General features: G+C 29.9%; 1 protein-coding gene across 3 annotated transcripts; it reads left to right on the plus strand.

The window, feature by feature from the left end:
- Positions 1–9,761: 9,761 nt before the first annotated feature.
- LOC114168217 (transcription factor HHO2-like) lies at positions 9,762–12,706 on the plus strand. Of its 3 annotated transcripts, none has more exons than XM_028052961.2 (6): positions 9,762–10,212; positions 10,548–10,789; positions 10,882–11,212; positions 11,567–11,643; positions 11,870–12,050; positions 12,167–12,706. In XM_028052961.2, the coding sequence occupies exons 1-6, from the start codon at positions 9,996–9,998 to the stop codon at positions 12,208–12,210; spliced, it is 1,092 nt and encodes a 363-aa protein (XP_027908762.1). In that variant the 5' UTR covers positions 9,762–9,995; the 3' UTR covers positions 12,211–12,706. The 3 variants fall into 3 exon arrangements, with proteins under 3 accessions (XP_027908762.1, XP_085525675.1, XP_027908770.1); XM_028052969.2 differs by having other exon boundaries at positions 9,770–10,212; positions 11,570–11,643; XM_085669549.1 differs by having other exon boundaries at positions 9,765–10,212; positions 11,870–12,706.
- The last annotated feature ends 6,048 nt before the right edge of the window (positions 12,707–18,754 follow it).

Genomic DNA, 18,754 nt, shown 5'->3' on the forward strand with positions numbered 1-18,754 from the left:
CAAATTAAATGTTTTGGGATTTCCATCTTTTCAATTAGGTCATCTTGAATTTTAGCTCATTTTCTCATCCGAGAGTTTTTATCTTTGGAACTAATAGGCCTACCACACTTCAAGTATGTCTTTGCATCCAACATGCCTACCACGCTTCAAACGTGTTATAAATTAATATCAATTCCATTTAGAGCATTAGCAGTTGGTATATATGATTTAGTTACCCTTTTTTGTAAGTAAAAACACCTTGTAATTGATTGACTAATTTTGTAAATGAATTATCCTTTGAACTTCCAATTCACATTCTTTTATATAAGGATCAAAATGAGATAGTGATAATTAATATATTTTTTTCAATTATTTTCTCTCTCCTTAATGTTGGAAAAATGTATTCATCAAAATGACAATCAACAAAAAATTGTAAATAAGTCTCATGTTGATAATTCAAGATATTTTATTATTCATGGAAAATCACATCCAACATATATTCTCAATCGTTTTTTAGGATCCATCATAATCCCTTTTGGTAGGGAAATCTGAACATATACACCACACCCAAAAATTCTTAAATGTTTTCAAGCATAGAAGTTATATTGCGAAAATTAACTTTGTCATAAGCTTTGAAAAAACCTAGTGTGGGTAGAGTGTGTAAATTTCCCTAAATTCATCTGTTGTGTGATTCAAGAGAGGTATCTTCATCCTTTGTGATTATAGAGAGGTAAGAGAGGTGTCTTCATCATTTGTGGGACTTAAAGGAGATGTTCATCCCTTATGGATTTATGAGAGGTGTCTTTCATCTCTTGTGACTTCAAGAGAGGTGCTTTCTATCCTAAATTGTTCTTACTATGGTTGTAAAATTTAGTTTATTTTAGTGTTTTGTTAATCCCTCCTTAAAGAGTGATCAACAACTTGACATAGGATTTTTTAATCTAAACCAATATAAATAACTTGTATAATTTTATTTTTCCATATTCTCTTTATTTAATTGTCCGACATAAATATTTCGTTGTGCAACGATCCTAATACCATTTTCACGATCATCTAAGCTAATATGCTAGTCACATGATCACCTAACTCTTCTCTACAAAAGGGGAAGTTTACCACCGATTTTCAACACACACTATTCAAACTTCTTCGTTGCTCTCACTTTGCAAAAATTTCAGCTATCTTCAAATCTTCTACTTCCTCAATAAATAATTTAACTTTTTTAAAATATACATTTACTTTGTTTAACTACATTATTATTAACTCCAATATTTTAAATAAAAAATTTACTAAATTATAAATTAACCAATACTTTATTTTTTTTACCCAACCACTATAAAATATACATTTGTCAACTTTAATTCAAATCAATTCTCTTAAATCAATTCAAATTAATAATATTTTTATTAAACAACAATTTTTCACTGAATTATTTATTTATTTATTATTAAACTATACTTTTAATAATCTATAGGTTCAATTTATTTTTCTAATTTTAACTACAATGCTCTAATTATCAATTCCCTACTTTTTAAACTCTAAACAACAAAATAATAATAAAATTGAATTATTTAACCATATACTTATATACTTTTTAGTTCTATTATCTCAAAATTACAACAATTTATAAAATATTAGTAAATTACATTACACTTTTACATTTTCTATTTGTTAAATAATTATTTTTTTCATTCTCCTCTTGTTTATTAATTAAAAAAAAAACATACATTTCAACAATTTAATTTTACAAAATCCAACCATATATATCAATATTGTTTTATCTTATATACATATAATTTTTCTTTTAAATTCTACTTTTTCTTTTTATAAAAAAATTATATTTAAGAAAAAAACAAAAATTTGCCTGTCGAGAAACAAGTTCTAACTGTGCTATTGGTGTAATTATCATGCATAATATGGTATTTGTGTAATAAAAAAGATAAACAGCGCTGCGGCAGAAAAAACAAAAAAAAAAAATCCAAGGGAGAATGGGCAACGGATTTCCATGAACATCAAGGGAATTTGCAATGCAAAAATAATGGAGGTGAAAAAATAACAAAATAAATCTAACAAAACAAATATATACTTTACTTCCTAATAAATGCAAATAACATTTGTATTTCATTACTAACCAAAGCTGAATTTATTAATTGGGGAAGGTGATTTAAATGCATTACTAAAATTGATTAAATACACACATCTATAATTCCAATGAGAAAATTAAAATAAAAGCAAAGACAACAATATATTAATAACTATATATGTAACCTTTAATGTAACAATTAAAGAATTGTAGAGAAAAGAGGACCAAAATATACTATACTAGAATTAGTCTTGAAATCTCAGCAAACCTAAACATTTCACCTTTGATGGCTTCTTTGCTATATGAGGCAGTTGATTCGTGACTTATTAAGGTGGCTTAGACTTTGAATATTATAATAACATAATTTATCATTATTTGACTCCTTCCTCGTTTTCTATACTTTTTAATAGCAACAAAAAAAATAGCTCTAGATTTGGCACTTATTTTATAGTCGTTTGTAAATCTTGAAAGAAATGGCAACTTTAATTTATTCATAAAATTATTTAGAATTTATCAAAGTGACATTCATTATAAATATATAGGAGACTCTTAACAATGGAGGAACTATAGTTAAATCATATAAGATTCCGATCAGAAAAATTATGACACAGACATTATGAAAATTTGATCAACTCGAAGATAAAGTAATCTCATAGACTATTTTACCAACTCTAGATTTGATAAGGGAACAAAATTAGGTGTAAATAATTTGAACTTTAAGGTTCTATAATCACATTTAATGTAGAAACTCCAAGAAAACAGGATATCCTTTTTGAAATCATAAGCCTTTTATCCTCTTATCATTATAACATTATAATTCTTGCCTAATCTACTATGATCTTATTCTCTCTTTGGGTCAACTTAACCTATTTCATGCTTTATTTTCTCTTGCCTTCTTCATTGGGTTCACATAAACACAAAGGTGTCTTTCATTTCCTCTCATACAAAATTTCATAATTTGTCATCCCAAAACTAGAATTATAGTTATTTTTATAAGTAGGCTCTAATAAAGGTGTGAAGTCATCTTAACTATTGCTTTGCTCTAATGGACAAGTTCTCAACAAATCTTTTAATGATTTGATGATTTTCTTAGTTTTCCCATTTATGTGGGGGTGATAGTCCAAACTTGACCTAAGTTTTTTTTTTCCAAATGTTATGTAGACTTCTCCAAATTCAGGGGGTAAACCAAGAGCATGGTTGGGAAAGTTCACTAAATTTATGAATGTTGTTGGCTATAGAGCAACTCTGATCATACCTTATTTTTTAAGAAAAGAAAAGGTAAAATTACAACTTTAATTATTTATGTAGATGATATGATAGATGAGCATGATGAGATTTCTATTTTTGCAAAAATATCTTACATCTGAATTTGAGATGAAACAACTTGGAAACTTCAAATATTTTTTGGATATTGAAGTTGCTAGATCAAAACATGGTATTTTCATATGCCAAAGAAAGTATATTCTTGATTTACTATCTGAAATTGGGTTGCTTGAGTGTAAACCAGTTGACACTCAAATTGAGCAAAATCATATGCTTTCTTAATGCTCAAATTCGGCTAGCATAGATAGACGAAAATATCAAAGACTAATGGGAAAACTAAAGATAGAAGGGTATATAGATGATAACTGGGCATGTTCAAAAAATGATAGAAGCTCTACCTTTATATACTTTACATTTGTTGGAGGAACATTGTAACTTGGAGAAGTAAAACACAATCAGTACTAGCAAGATCAAGTGCTAAAGTAGAGTTTAGAGGCATGAAATGATCTATCAAATTTGGGTTTTAAATCAAAGGAACCTATGAATTTGTAATGTGACAATACATCGACTATAACAATTGCATATAATCATGAACATGATAGAACAAAACATGTTCAAATTGATAGACATTTCATAAAAGAGAATATTGAAAAAGTGAAAAAAAGACATTTAATGAATCTTTATTCAAGTTAGAAATGTGATATCCATGTACCAACTTGAGTGGAAGTGTTATGATAAACAAATATTGTATTTGATTAACTAGACATTTAAATATTATAATTATTTAAAATCAAGAATTTATGCATATATAATTATGTTATGAGATTATGAATTATAAGGATTATTGTATATATTATATTATAATGCTCCATAAATAAAAATATATCAAAATTATTCTCTTAAACTTTCTATATTATTATCTATATGTAATAATAGATAACAAAAGTAGATATATTTATACCTGTATATACATGTAATTCCCATTTTGTGTTCACATTTGTTTTCCAAATTTATCTATAAAAATAATTTTCTTAAAATTAAAAAATTTATTTTCTTAATTTTACCATTTTTGTAAATTTAAGTGTTTTTTTTTTTTAATTTGACATTTTTTTTGAACTGAACTAATTCTTTTTAGTTATGAAACTACCTATAAAATAAATAAAAAATATTTATAATAAAGTTACAAGAATTATTTATATTTAATTTTATAATTATAATAATAATAAAAATGTATTAGTTTTTGTTATCTTTTTACATATACTTTTACTAATTTTGATTAATGTAAATTTAAAAAGTGCATAACATATTATAGCATATTATGATGAAGAGCCTTGAGTATTTTTATTAATCATTTAATCAAATTTAAGAGTGAAATACTTCATTTGAGCCACAGCTAACCCGAGGCAAATTTTTTATAAAACAAAAAATTACATTAATATTAATATTTCACTAAATTACACAATATCATCTATTAAATGCTTAAAGGTGTTAATTACATAAGATGGAACAAAATGTGTAAAAGATTGTCAGGCTGAATATTTTTTAACTAAGGAATATAAAAACGGAAATAAAAAAAAAAGAAAAGAAAATAGTTGCATAATTTTACAAAACGCCAAGGATAATTAATATAACTTAAGTAAAAAATATAATTTGTTTTTGTAACATCCAAAATTTTTACAATACAATACTTTTAATATACAGTATACGACAGTCACATTCTTTATAAATATTTTATTGTATAATATATAAAATTATTATTATTATTAGAAATAATAGTGGTCATAAGAAATAAAAAAATAAATTATAAATGATAAAAATGATAGTAATAATAATAAATAATAAGTATTAGTGTAATAATGATAGCAAATATTTAAATAGAAAATAGAATAATGTAAATACGTTAACAGAATAATATAAATATTTAAAATATAATATAACGTATCTATTATAATACATTATGAATACATAAATATAAAATTATAAATAAAAAAGTTAAAACTAATTAACTAATAACAATATAATAATGATTTATAAAATATGCATGTATTATAAATATACATATATAAGTTTTATATATATATATATATATATATATATATATATATATATATATATAAAATTACATTGTCGTTAAATAAAATAAGATGAATATACTTGTATGAAGGAGGTAAGACTTTAAATACCATTTAAATACCATAAAATAAGACGCTAATCTATTGTATAAGTAAATATTAAAATAAAACACTAAGAAAATACGTAAAATTGAAGTTAAATTATTATATATATATATATATATATATATATAGATAATGTTGCAAGTTTTATGTCTTCTCTTAATGGTTGAGGTAAGGGAAGTATTTCATCATTTTATCTTTTTATTATTTATCATATATTTATAATTTTTTATTTATTTTTATATTTAAATTATTTTTATATTTATTTTAAAGTGAGGTGCTTTTAAATCTATATTTCTTTTTAGTTATGCTCATTTATTATTTAATTTATATTTATTGTAATGGTCCTCTTATTTTATTTATATTTAAATTTAGTTATCCACGAATCTTATTTATTTATTTTTATTTATCTCTATTTACACACTGCTTCTACTATAACGTCCTATTTAATAAAGAAATTTATTAAAATGAAACATCATACAAAATGATGAAAAGACATTGTCATGGAGTAGAAATATCACTCCCTACGGTTGTCCATAATACTTAGAAGAAAACTAAGACACACCACGATGTCATTAACAAAACGAGATAAAAGTTTAACAGTATTCCAAATACACGCTTAAGAAGCAAGATAGTACATAGGCCACAGTGCCTTAAAAGAAAACTTGGAGCAAGGGGATCCAACCCAAGATAAGCTACGTAGCGGAGTTTCCATCACCTTGAGGACCACGAGGAGTTCCCACATCTGCTCACATCAATAAATTGGTGATCATCACAAAAGGAGAAAGCCACACACAAGACACACAAACAAACAGAAAGGGTAAGCTAGAGTGAAAAGAGTTTTATCATACAATTTAGCATACAGTTTACAAGTCAAAGATACATAAATCAACCAAACATGTGATAGCAGACAATACAAGACTCTAAGACTCCATTATCTGGATACATATAATCAGTCAGATTCACTAGATGTTTGCACTTATGGTGGCCTCTACTGCTCTACAGAGCCATTGCCAATGGGTTTCACCCTACCACGCACAAGGTTAGCCTTCAAACATCTAAGGCCATTATCCTGCCAAAGACTAGGGCCTCTTGCTACTCTCACCACTTGAGTCAGTATACTCTACATGAGACTAACTGAGTCTTTAGAGTTTTAGCATGCAATCCTTACTTGAATCCTTACTAATTATATAATGAGGCACCACTACGAACCTTCGTGGAATTACGTCTTAAACCATAAGGCATCACCATGAGATCTCACCAAGAGATTCATGGAATTACGTCCTAAACCATGAGGCACCACCATGAATCTCACCAAGAGATTCATGGAATTACGTCCTAAATTATACCATAATCATGTCTCACCAACCAAGCATAGATTTATCATGCATACCAATCTCATGCCAATATACAACCAACATCCAATCAGATTTCATACGCATAGTCATACCAAACTCTTCAATTCCAGCCCATAAATCATTTAACACATGCATATTCACCCAATTCATGCTTTAACAGAGTAACTCAATCATACATATGACCATCAACCAAAAATAGAGGAAAGAACAGTCATAGAGCAAATACCTGTACCAGTCTCGCTCAGGCGAAATGGGTCTTTCGCTCAAGCTACACACCCTCGCTTAGGTGAGACTACCAACAGAGAGCTCTGCAAGATTTCGCGAGTTCTCGCTAGGGCGAGCACTCCTCGCCTGAGCGAGACAACCCGTCGCCCAAAGGTGAGGTTCCTCACTTGAGCTACAACTACAGCGAAACGCACCAGGCTCCCACTAGTTCTTGCTTAGGCGAGCCTCTCTCGACTGATCGAGATAGTACCTCGCTCAAAACGAAAGCTCTCTGCCTGAGCGAGAGTTCGAGCAAGAACCAGGGTGAGGTTCTGCTATTCTCGCCTAGGCAAAACAAGCTCGTTTGGACGAAAATATCAGATCTCGCCACTGTTCAAGCACGCATCAACATACTTTTCATACCAAACCACATTTTCCAAGCATTTCATACAACCAAAGCAGCACTCAACTCATATGGATACGAAATAAAGCTGAAACAAACAAGACATAGTAAAAAGCACGTAAACCCTAGCTTCCCTTACCTTAACAGAAGCTACTGCGAAGGGGGTGTAGGCATAAATAGAAGGCACACAGCTCCAAGAACAGTTTTGTGAGCTGGAAACAGTAACACCAAAGCAAAGATAGGTTACTACGGTAAGCCCTGGTTAGAACCACGAAAATCGAGTTGGAAAAGAAAGAATATGAGTTGGAAAATAACTTACATGGAGCAGAAAAAGGTTAAGCTAGCTTGACAAAGGATGGGGTCAAACCCTAACAAAGCTCGTTGCTGTAGCGTTAGAAGGGAGGAGGGAAGTTATTTTTTGAAAGTGGGCAAAAATGAGAGGGTTAGGGCTGGTTTAGGGGTTTTAGGCACTCTATGGGCCAGCCTTAGGTCCAACAGACCAAGGTAGGCCCTTAAACTTTAGGGCATAATTTAAGTGGGCCTTACACCTACTATTTATTTTATATTTATATCCAGTTTTTTTCACTCAAATAATTTTGTTTTTATTTAAATCTACGTAATTTCTAATTTCTATCTTGAATAGCGGATATTACTAAAGATGAGATGTTCTTTGGTTATTTTTGTTGGCCATTTTGAGACTCATTTATCCTGACTAGCCACTATAAAATATAATACATTTATTATAGTTGGAGTTGTAAACCTTGGGAATTTAAATGAGTTGTTAGCCCATTTATCCTCATTAACCACTGTAAAATATAATACATTTATTATAGTTGGAGGTGTAAGCCTTGAGAATTTAAATGAGTTGTTATCTCATTTATCCTAACTAGCCACTACAAACTATAATACATTTGAGTTTACATAAATTTTGTAAAATAATTACAAAAGGTTAATTATGAATGATTTACTGCATAGAATCCGTATGTGACATTATTTGAGTATGATTTGGGTTAATACTATGTGAAGAACTTTTATTTGCTTTATTTGTTCCAGTAAAATTATAAGTTCACTAGCTTACCTTGAGTGTTTTATGGATGTGGTTTTCACCTATGATGATCATATATCTATATCGATATACGTGAGTAGATTGTCATGCAGGTAGTATTGAGTTGGTGAATATGAATGGACGCATGTATATATATGTATATGTTTAGTATCAGTGGTGCCTCATTGATGTTAAATGTTTTATTTTTGAAAAAATCAACTTATAATGTTGAAGGATTGTGACTATGAATACTTAATATATAACTTTACACTTATGTACCAATGATTATTATTTATATAATTATTTAAATTGGTATGATTATAAATAGTAAACATTCGCTTAAGTTTGCATTTATTTAAGTTCGCATCTCACTTAAATCTGTATTTGGAAGAGAAAATTTTCAGATCAATAATTTGTGACTTTATTTTCAAAATATTTTGTTGCATTTTGTTATATATATATATATATATATATATATATATATATATATATGAATAAAAAAAGAAGTTTGTCTTATAACATATCTCTTATATCTATCATGGTATCTTTCTTATATTTTTCACAATCTCTACAAATTCTCAGAACTCATAATATTTGATAGTGTGATTATATGACTTATCATTTTATAGTGTAATATCACTCTTAAAGTTTCATAAATTCATATCCCAATTAAGTTCACATTAAACATTTAAGATTAACTTAAGGCAATGTTTATTATACTACGGGATTAGTTACTGTTATTCTTTTAATTATGTATTTTATATGACTGAATATTCGTTGATTTTTTCAACAATTAATATTTTAAAAATATTTTAGTTCGTTATTTTCAGTATATTTTTCCGCGCTATTTTTTTTTTGTTAACGATATTTAAACTCGAACTGTTACTTAAAAAAAAAGTCAAATTGAATCCAATTTTTATAGGAACAATACTTTCGAAATTAAAATTTGAAAAATTAGGAATTATTCACTAATAATAATTAATAAAACTAGATTTAAGGAAATAAACTTTATATATATAATTCTTATTTCACTATTGTAAATACTACTGTTACTAATTTTAACTTTCCAAATCACTAAGATACTCCATCGTGACATCATAATCTTATACAATAAAACATTTATTATTTATTATATAACCAAATTTTCTTTTCTTTTCTTTTTTTCCGATGTATTATTATTTGATTTGAAATTGCTCTTTCACACTTACCTGATTAGCAAATCACAATCAAAGTCTCTTCCATATTCCAATTCCAAAGTCCAAACCCTCCAATTCTGCAACTATAAATTCCCTTTCTTTAATTCTTCTTCTCTTCACTATTTCACTTCTCTTCTTCTTTCATTCCTTTCCCACTTTTTTGACTCCAAAAAACAAAAGACAAAATCAGAAGAATAATCTCGTAGCCACTGCAACTCACCAAACAAAAGAGAAAGAACAAAAAGACACCCTTTTTTTATCATAAGAAGTTGCACTGTGACACCATCATCATCATGAGTCCCGTTCCTCGAGAAGAACCAAGCTTAGATTTCAGACCCTCTTTTGTTCCTAAAATCGTCAATGAGTTTCTCTGCCATCTTTCCTCCACCCCAAATCCCTGCAACAGGATGTCCCTCCTCCAGGAATTTCTCACCAGATTGGAACTTGAATTGGTCAAGATTCAAGCCTTCAAACGCGAACTTCCTCTCTGCATGTTCCTCTTAAACGATGGTTCGTTTTTTATTCAATTATAAACCACTTTTTGGACGTCAAACCAATGTTGGTTTGGATTAGTTCGTAAAGATAACACTTATATATCACATGAACGTGATTTTCAGTTCTGTTTTCGATGGCGGGCTCTGTTAGTGAGAAATTTGAAGTGTTTTTTTTTAATGAACTCTTGTACCTGTGACGATGATGATGAGTATTCGGGACATGACTAACTCGCTGAAACTTTTCTTTTACGCTGATAAAGATTATGTTTTGATGGATTTTGACAGATGGGTTGTGTTTATTTTCTCTTCAATACATTAATATCAGCACTGTTCTTGCTTTTATGGTAACAGCAATTTCAGCTTTGAACGAAGAGTTAGCGAAAATCAGAACTTTCAAGTCTGAGCCTGTTTTGGAGGAGTTCATTCCTCTGAAGACTCTGAAGAGAGAGTACGAGGAGAAAGAGGATAGTGAGAAGGAAGAGAAATACAGGGACAAGAATGATTGGGTGAGTTCTTTCCAGCTTTGGAACACAGAAGATGAAGCTCATTGTAATAGGAACAATGCATATAGATCGGAGCAGAAACAAAAGAAGGTAGTGTTACAGAGAGATTGTTATGTTTGGGGTGGGTGCTGTAAAGTTAATGATTTTAATTTTGTTTGTTTTGTGTTATTTGGCCATGGCAGAGTAAGGAAGAAGAAAGACAATCCATGGAAAAGGACTATTTCCAACATGGTAGAAATAGAAATGTAGAGAGGGGATTTGCCATGCCTTTGTCCACTTATCTTTCAACAGAGGAAGAAGGTGTTGTGGATGGACTGTCTCTTAGGACACCTGCAACTGCAGTGAAAAACACAAGGGAGGGACGTGGTTCCAGAATCAGCTCTTGCAGGGTGGTTTCCTCCGCCACTTCGCCCCTGCTTCTGCCGCAAAGTGGCAGGAAACAAAGGAGGTGCTGGTCGCCGGAGTTGCATCACCGCTTTGTTAAGGCATTAGAAGAGCTTGGAGGCTCTCAAGGTAGGAGATTAAAACTAACATAACATCAATCTTATTCAGGCACCTAACTAGTACAATACAACTATTTTTGCTTCTTAGAATAGGAGTTAGCATTTTGATTCATGGAAACTGTGGGTGGGTTATTAAATGGATGAATTAGGTATTTGATGCTTGAATTGTGTGGATATGAAAATAAATATTTTATTTTTTCAGTTTGGATCAGCCAAGAGACATAGGAAACTGTACATATTGCATTGCATATATATGTTATATGGTCACAGTGAAAGTTTTTTTTACAAACAGAGTTGGATTTGGATCATAATCATGTGACATCTTAGTTCATAATTGTCTAATCTTTTTGTTATTTCATTGAAGCAGCTACTCCAAAGCAAATTAGGGAACTCATGAGGGTTGATGGCCTGACCAACGATGAAGTAAAGAGTCATTTACAAGTGCGTTCATGTTGTTCCATTTTGTTCTTTTGTTTTTTTATCATCAAATGTTAGTCGTTAATATTTTGTTGACGGAGAACTGAACCTAGAATCTCTCACGCCCTCCCTTCCAAAGCCTCCAACCAATCTTATAGTTCCTGAATGTTAATGGAGGAGTTGAACCAACAACAACCTTGACCTTTCTTTCAACTTATAACTCGTAACACATTGTTGTTTGTTATTGCAGAAATATAGACTTCATACAAGGAGAGCTCCAGCTGCTACAGCTGCAAATTCTAGCAACTCTGGTGCAGATCTTGGAGGCTTGTGGATGCACAAAGAAGCATTGAAGGGTACAAGTTCTTGTTCTCCTCAAGGGCCTCTCCAATTCGCTACACAATCTGGGGAAGCGACATCCACAACAGAAGGTGACAACATGATAGATGATGATGTAAAATCGGACTTATAACTCTGGAATGTCACATTCAAAACAAAAACATGGAAAAGGTGATGTGTACATGTTTTCTCACCGTGAATTTTGCAGATAAAATTAGAGGAGTTTCACATCTGCTCAAGAACAACACATGATTTCATAAAAGATGATGGATCTTGGGAGAGAGGCTTTTGAAATTTTGAAGGACCAGTTTTCCTTCCATCCCATGAGTTTTGATATGATACTCTGAGGAAAGAATAAGCTTTTGCACATAAAGAAGCAGGAAAAGTTCCATTTTCCAATATCACAATGATCATTCATTTCTTCTTTTTCCACGAAATCATTATAGAGCTGAAGGAGAAAACTCCGACATGTCTCTGAAGGGATTTCTGCAGTTATAGGTGGATTTTGAGTTTCATGATTTCATGGTTAACTTAATTAGCTTAGATTATCCATGTCTGAAAACGTGTACTGATTGTAGCAGAGTCAAAATAAGCTTATGCTGTAACTCCCAGTTTTGTTCTCTATCTTGTGTATTGTAATAATAGTGGTAGGATTGTTCAGCTTTTAACTTGGAATACCTTGATTGATGTTCTATCAGTGTTGGAGGCAAGGTAGGTTATGAAATTTCTCATCAGGGTTAGTTGTAAATTTGCCATAATAGCTAAGGAGTGAGAGATAAAAAAGAAAAAAAAACTTAGATACAATTTTGTATACAAAGTCCACAAGACTGCCAGAAAACTTGTTAAAATATGATTTTGATAATAGGAAAAGAAATATTGTTAAAGTCTACACACTGATATTTAGTATTTGGTTCAACTTATTTTAAAGAAACAGTTGCTATCTTTTTGCAGTTTTGTGAAAGATAAGGAATAATTGGTGATGGTATATGATCATCTCTCGTTCAGAATCTAAGTGTAAGTTTAAAAATGAATAAGAAAGTTAGACAATATATATAATAAAAGATCATAAATTCATGGTTTAAAATTTTAAATGTTATGAGTTTTTGCATAAGGAAGATGGTCTCTTCATTATCAAATTATATTATCTTTGTCTCTAAGATACTCTTTCATCATTAAGTATTAGGATTGCTGTCTATGTTTAATTTAATGGCATATCCATACTCCAAATTCAGGTTATAATTAAAATTCTTGTGCAGGTTAGCGGAAGAGGAATTTATTTGGAAGGGGAAAAATCTATTTATTTCTATTTCGAGTACAATTTTCATCTAACAAATTATTACAAGAAATAGAAGTCACATGAGAGAATAATGTTCTCATTCTCTCTGATTTCTTTTTTTTTTTTTTTTATCTTCAATTTGCATCATCACAGTGGACCTCATACATTGGCATCCAATGAATTTAATTGGCATAATTCAATGCCATATTAAAAGTTAAAAGTTTTAGTAAAGGAAGAAATTTATTGATGTTTGTGTTATACTAAAACTAAATGAAGCAAATATCTAGCATACACATATTAAGATGTTACAAAATATATATTAAGGATTACTCTTTGTATTATCTTAATTAAGTGTTAAAATAAACTTTTAACATTTATTATTTTATTCATTAAAAGTGGGTCAAATTTAGGGTTATAGTATACCACCAAAATAGAAAAAAGATACAACGATAGTTGTAAGAAACAGCCACCAAGTCATCCCTTAGAATATCAACTCAAAATTATGAAGCAAATTTTCAACCAAACTCCACTGACCAGACACCAACTAATTCCAATCTTTGAATCTACTCACTGAAATTTTTAATATTGATAACAATTTTAATTTTTTTGTTTGTATGAGTTCTTCATTCTTTTTCATAATTAGAACATATGATAGTACGTGTGTTTTGCGTACACACTTTAATAATTATTAAAACTTACTTTTTAATATCAAATTTCACAATAATATTTAAAGCATTAGATCATCATTGTACTATGATAGTTTAGTTGTATGTAAGTTATTAGAAACATTTTTCTTTTTTAATGGTAACTTATTTAAATTAAACGATCATTTAAATCAATTAGGACTTCAAGTTGTTATTATAATTCTCAAGATAAAATGTTGTTTTTTATTCACAAGTTGTTAATAACATGATTTTTTTAGTAAAGAATAACTCATGCATATTTATTTCCCATCTAAATAGCATTATTGGATTCTCTTGATCTAAGTTTATCCATTTACCTAAACCTAGTCATGATGGTGTAACAAAACCATCATTTTCTGATTTCTTAAGAAAGAGATGCACTTGGTTTCAACTTTCAATGTTTATCTTGTTGAAGGTGTGTGACAAAACAGTCTCTTTCAAACAAAATAATAGAGAAGAATCTTGCAGAGCCAAGGAGCCCACTAGCTCATAACTCCAAACTTATATACTTATAATATTCTATAATGATCAATTCTAAGGTTAATTACAATACTTTAAGATGATTTTTTAGAAAATATTATATATTTATATTTTTGTAAAAAAATCATTTTAAAAATCTATCATTATTATTAACAGAAACCATACTATATATAGGGAATTTTTTTTATTCTTTTCAAAACATTGTAGAAATTAAGTTTCTCAAAGATGTCAATCAATTTTTGGCATGTAATTCTTGCTAACATAATTTGAGAAGACTAAGAAAAACCTATCAAATGCTCAATCATAACACAATTGGTATAGTTATGCGGAGAATAGAATTATTATTAAATTAACATTCAAATAACCAAATCACATGACCAATAAATAAAACAAAAATGTGTGTAGGTCTAGATAAATAAGGTAGGTCCCACCCTAGAAGAGGTCATTTCTTGAAGATTCTCATACCACCCATTTCATACTTATCTATCGTAGCAGGTTTCTTATTTTCATTATATTATCATGAGTAATTTACACAAAAAAAATTGACTACAAACTCTTCAATCATTATTGTTTTTCATAAAATTTGATCTTAAAATTTGATGGAGATATCAATTCAATTATAGATAAGAGAGATTTATAATGTACGATAGATTTCCAGTATACATGTGAATGCAGATCTAGTTTTATATAGGGAAGTTAAATTTAAAGTTTATTTTAATTAATATTAAAGTCATTTAAACTATTTAATGAAATCTATTGTTTGTTGATTTATCATGTCATTTATTATCATGTTGTTCTTAAACATCTATTTATATCTAATTTTATAATCTAAATATACATATCTCAACATAAAATCCCATATTAACAAAACAAATTTATAATATATTACAAATAAGGTTTTATAAACCAATTTTATAAAGTTAAATTAAACATATTATTCATAAAAGAAAATCTTATTTTAAAAGAGCAATTCAATTTTAAGTATGGTAAAATATGTTAATATTTTATATGTTATAATATAGGATATAAGTGAATATAAATTTCATTTTATAAAATTAAGTTAGATTTAAAATTTATTTTAGTTAATAATAAAGTCATCTAAATTTATTCTAATAAAGTTTGTTGTTTGTTGGATATATTATGTTATATACTATTAGACTGTTCTTATAAATATATTAATTTATAATTTAGATGTATATATATTTTAATATGAAATCTCATATTAACAAAATAAATTTACAATATATTTCAGACTTGATTTTCCAAACTAATGTTATAAAGTCAAATTAAAATAAAGTTTATCATAAAAGAACAATTCAATTTTAAGTATGGTAAAATATGTTATGGTATGAATAGAAAAGAAAACATAAGATATTGTACACGCAACACTATGAGTATGAACAAGGAAATGCCACCAAAAAGTGTACACGTTGAGATGCGTTTGGCAAAACAAAAGCCAACTACCACCCACCAATCACCAGTACATTTCAAATATATATTAATTTCTATACCTAACTTGTAGATACCTTATCTTAGCTTGTCCCAAAATCTATGTGAAATTTGATTTGTGTTTACGTGCTCTCAGAATCTTTGCGATGGAACATTCACTAACAGTTGAATTTACTTTAGTTGTTAATTATATTATTGTTCAACTTTTTCCCTAAGGACAAAAAGAACCTTGTCTTTTGCAATGGTACCATAATTGCTTTGAAAACGTGTGTTAGCGATTTTCTTTTTTATTTGTTATAAATTTTTAAAATAATCAATGGGGATTGAAAATAATTACAAATATTATTTTAATTAGAAGTTATTTGAATTTATGGTTGAATAAACGTAATTGAGAGAAAAAACCCCACTGAATTAACCCGCCAAATTTCCTAACAAAAATTAGTCATTAGAAAATTGGTGGATATTTGTTATAAAGGAAACTATTACTATTCTTTTTTCCGTTAATATGATTTTTTTGGTTAAATCTCTAAAGGGAAACCACTAAATTATTTTGCTCCAAGACTATAATATAAAATAAAATATAAATTATTATATATACTTAAACTAAGCCATAGACTAATCTGTAAAAGATCTCTCATTTACCTAAACTAATTTCAACTAGTGCATAATTTAATTGAAATACATAAAAATATTCTTTCTGATAAATATTTAAAAAAAAATTAAGTACATACCCTAATAATTGTTTTTGAAACAGGTTGTAAAGCACATTTATTCCTCTGCAAGCTGGAAAGTTTGGCTTATTAGATGCAGTCAGCTAGGATAACTTTTATATATATATATATATATATATATATATATATATATATATATATATATATATATATATATTACATAAAGTTTTAGAAAAAAATGATTTTTGTACTCAATAATTTAGATTGTCTAAAGAATTAATATTTAAAAGTTATAACTGTTGTCCATAATAAACTTATGTTACTTTTGAATCAATAACTCATTAATTATCTAATTAATATATAACACTTTCCTTTAACTCAAATTAGTAATAAACTTTATTTCTATCGTATCTCTATTTTTTTTAAAATATCTGTTATTTCTCACTACAAAAATTATGAATTTTAGTGGAGGTTTATTAAGAGAGGTTAGGATAACCTCAACTAATTTATATGAATATCAGAGGTTCCTGAAACCCTTGGTATGTATCGGAGGTTTTCTAAATGAATCGTCGGAAATCACATTTTTCTTTCATTTTTATGGGATCCTCTTTTCTTAGTTTTCAGTACATTGTATTATTTTGCATGACCTAACAAAGGGTTTCTTCTCTTCATCTCCTTCATCTCTCGATTTCAGCAAACGTGGTCCTCTCGTAGCTTTCAATTTCTCTGCTTTTGTCTTCTCCGATCGGCTTCAATCACAATTTCGAATTGGTAATGACTTTCAACTTTTCTTTCACTTTCATCTTAATTTCTCACCTCCTCTTTCATCAAATTCGTACTGCGTTGTGCGATTGCAAGTTCAGCGGTTGTGGTTTGTACGTTGCCTTCAGGTTCAGTAGTTTGTGTTACTTTAGAGTTGTGTGTTGTGTAACATCTTTAAGGAATATTACCAATTTTTAATAAATAAATAGGAAATGAAAATAAAATCTCATTTAATATGATATCATTTCCCAATATGGGAAATAAGAACTTTAATATAACATAATTCTTATGTTTGCAATTACAGTATTACAAAATCCATCAAAATTCCACATAATAAATTTTACATCAAAGTCTAAATATAAAAATCCTTTCAAAAACCTAGGTAGCCCCTACACTCCGCCTCTAAGCATCTCCTGGCCCACCTGTCAAATCATCTGCTCCCGGATAACAAGTTATTCGATCATAGCCACACACACACAGAAAGGGTGAGCTATGCACAATATATAAAAATATACATGAAATAAATATGCCACCCATCCCAAAAATAACATGACTAAATATTTCATTGTTTTCAAATTACCCATCCATGATCTCATAGTCCTTCATGAGTCATATACATGAACTAGGTCTTGGGACTTCACTGTGCTCCCACGAAACTAACCCATTCGTGGTCCAACCCTATGAGCCTATCCTGCTCATAGTCCTGCCCTACAGACTCCTCGTCTGTAGTAAATCATCCTAGCCTTCTTAACTTGGACACAAACACGCATGCAATCACCATACTATGGACTCCTCGCCCAATAACAGCCGACGGAAACATAACAATTCATTGCCCATCGTGCGCCCGACGCATGTAATCACCATACTAGGGACTCCTCGCCAGTTAGCAGCCGATGGAAACTACATAGTTCCATGCCCATCATGCGTCCAACCATCAAGCACATCCCAGACCCCTATTGGACTTAGTCCTTCAAGCCCAACACCACAAACACATGCAAATAATTTCCTTAGCCTAAGAAACACCAAGCAAACAGACCAAACAGTGCACAAGAACGTGGCTCCGCGCCACTCTCGCTTAAGCCATGCCTATTCGCCCAAGCTAGAGCCCCGGTCTCGCTTAGGCTAGCCTTCCTCGCCTGAGCGAGCGTGTAACAGTGGTTGTACCTCTTTATCTCGCTTAGGCGAGCTCTTCTCGCTTGAGCGAGACCTCAAGTCGCTTAACACACACAAAGATCCTCGCTTGGACGAGGATTCAACAAAGAAACACACCAAGTCTCATCGCGACCTCGCTTAGGCGAGCCATTCTCGCCTAAGTGAGCATACCTGTCGCTGAAAACCCCATTACCTCTCACCTGGGCTAGATGTCGCGCTCAAAACATCTAGGTTTCCTCGCGACCTCGCTTAGGCGAGCCAATCTTGCCTAAGTGAGACTGTATTTTGCCCAAACCCAACCTTGGTCGCTTGAGCGAATTGCT

The sequence above is a fragment of the Vigna unguiculata genome, chromosome 2 (genome assembly GCF_037176805.1).
Source record: "Vigna unguiculata cultivar grain cowpea cultivar isolate G323 ecotype 2 chromosome 2, ASM3717680v1, whole genome shotgun sequence".
Classification (NCBI taxonomy): domain Eukaryota; kingdom Viridiplantae; phylum Streptophyta; class Magnoliopsida; order Fabales; family Fabaceae; genus Vigna; species Vigna unguiculata.

Excerpts from the sequence above, each read along its gene's own strand:
- LOC114168217 (XM_028052961.2), top strand. The coding sequence starts at position 9,996 with ATGAGTCCCGTTCCTCGAGAAGAACCAAGCTTAGATTTCAGACCCTCT. Across the intron at positions 11,644-11,869 it reads AAGTAAAGAGTCATTTACAA|AAATATAGACTTCATACAAG; the intron begins GTGCGTTCATGT and ends TTGTTATTGCAG. Across the intron at positions 12,051-12,166 it reads AGCGACATCCACAACAGAAG|ATAAAATTAGAGGAGTTTCA; the intron begins GTGACAACATGA and ends TGAATTTTGCAG.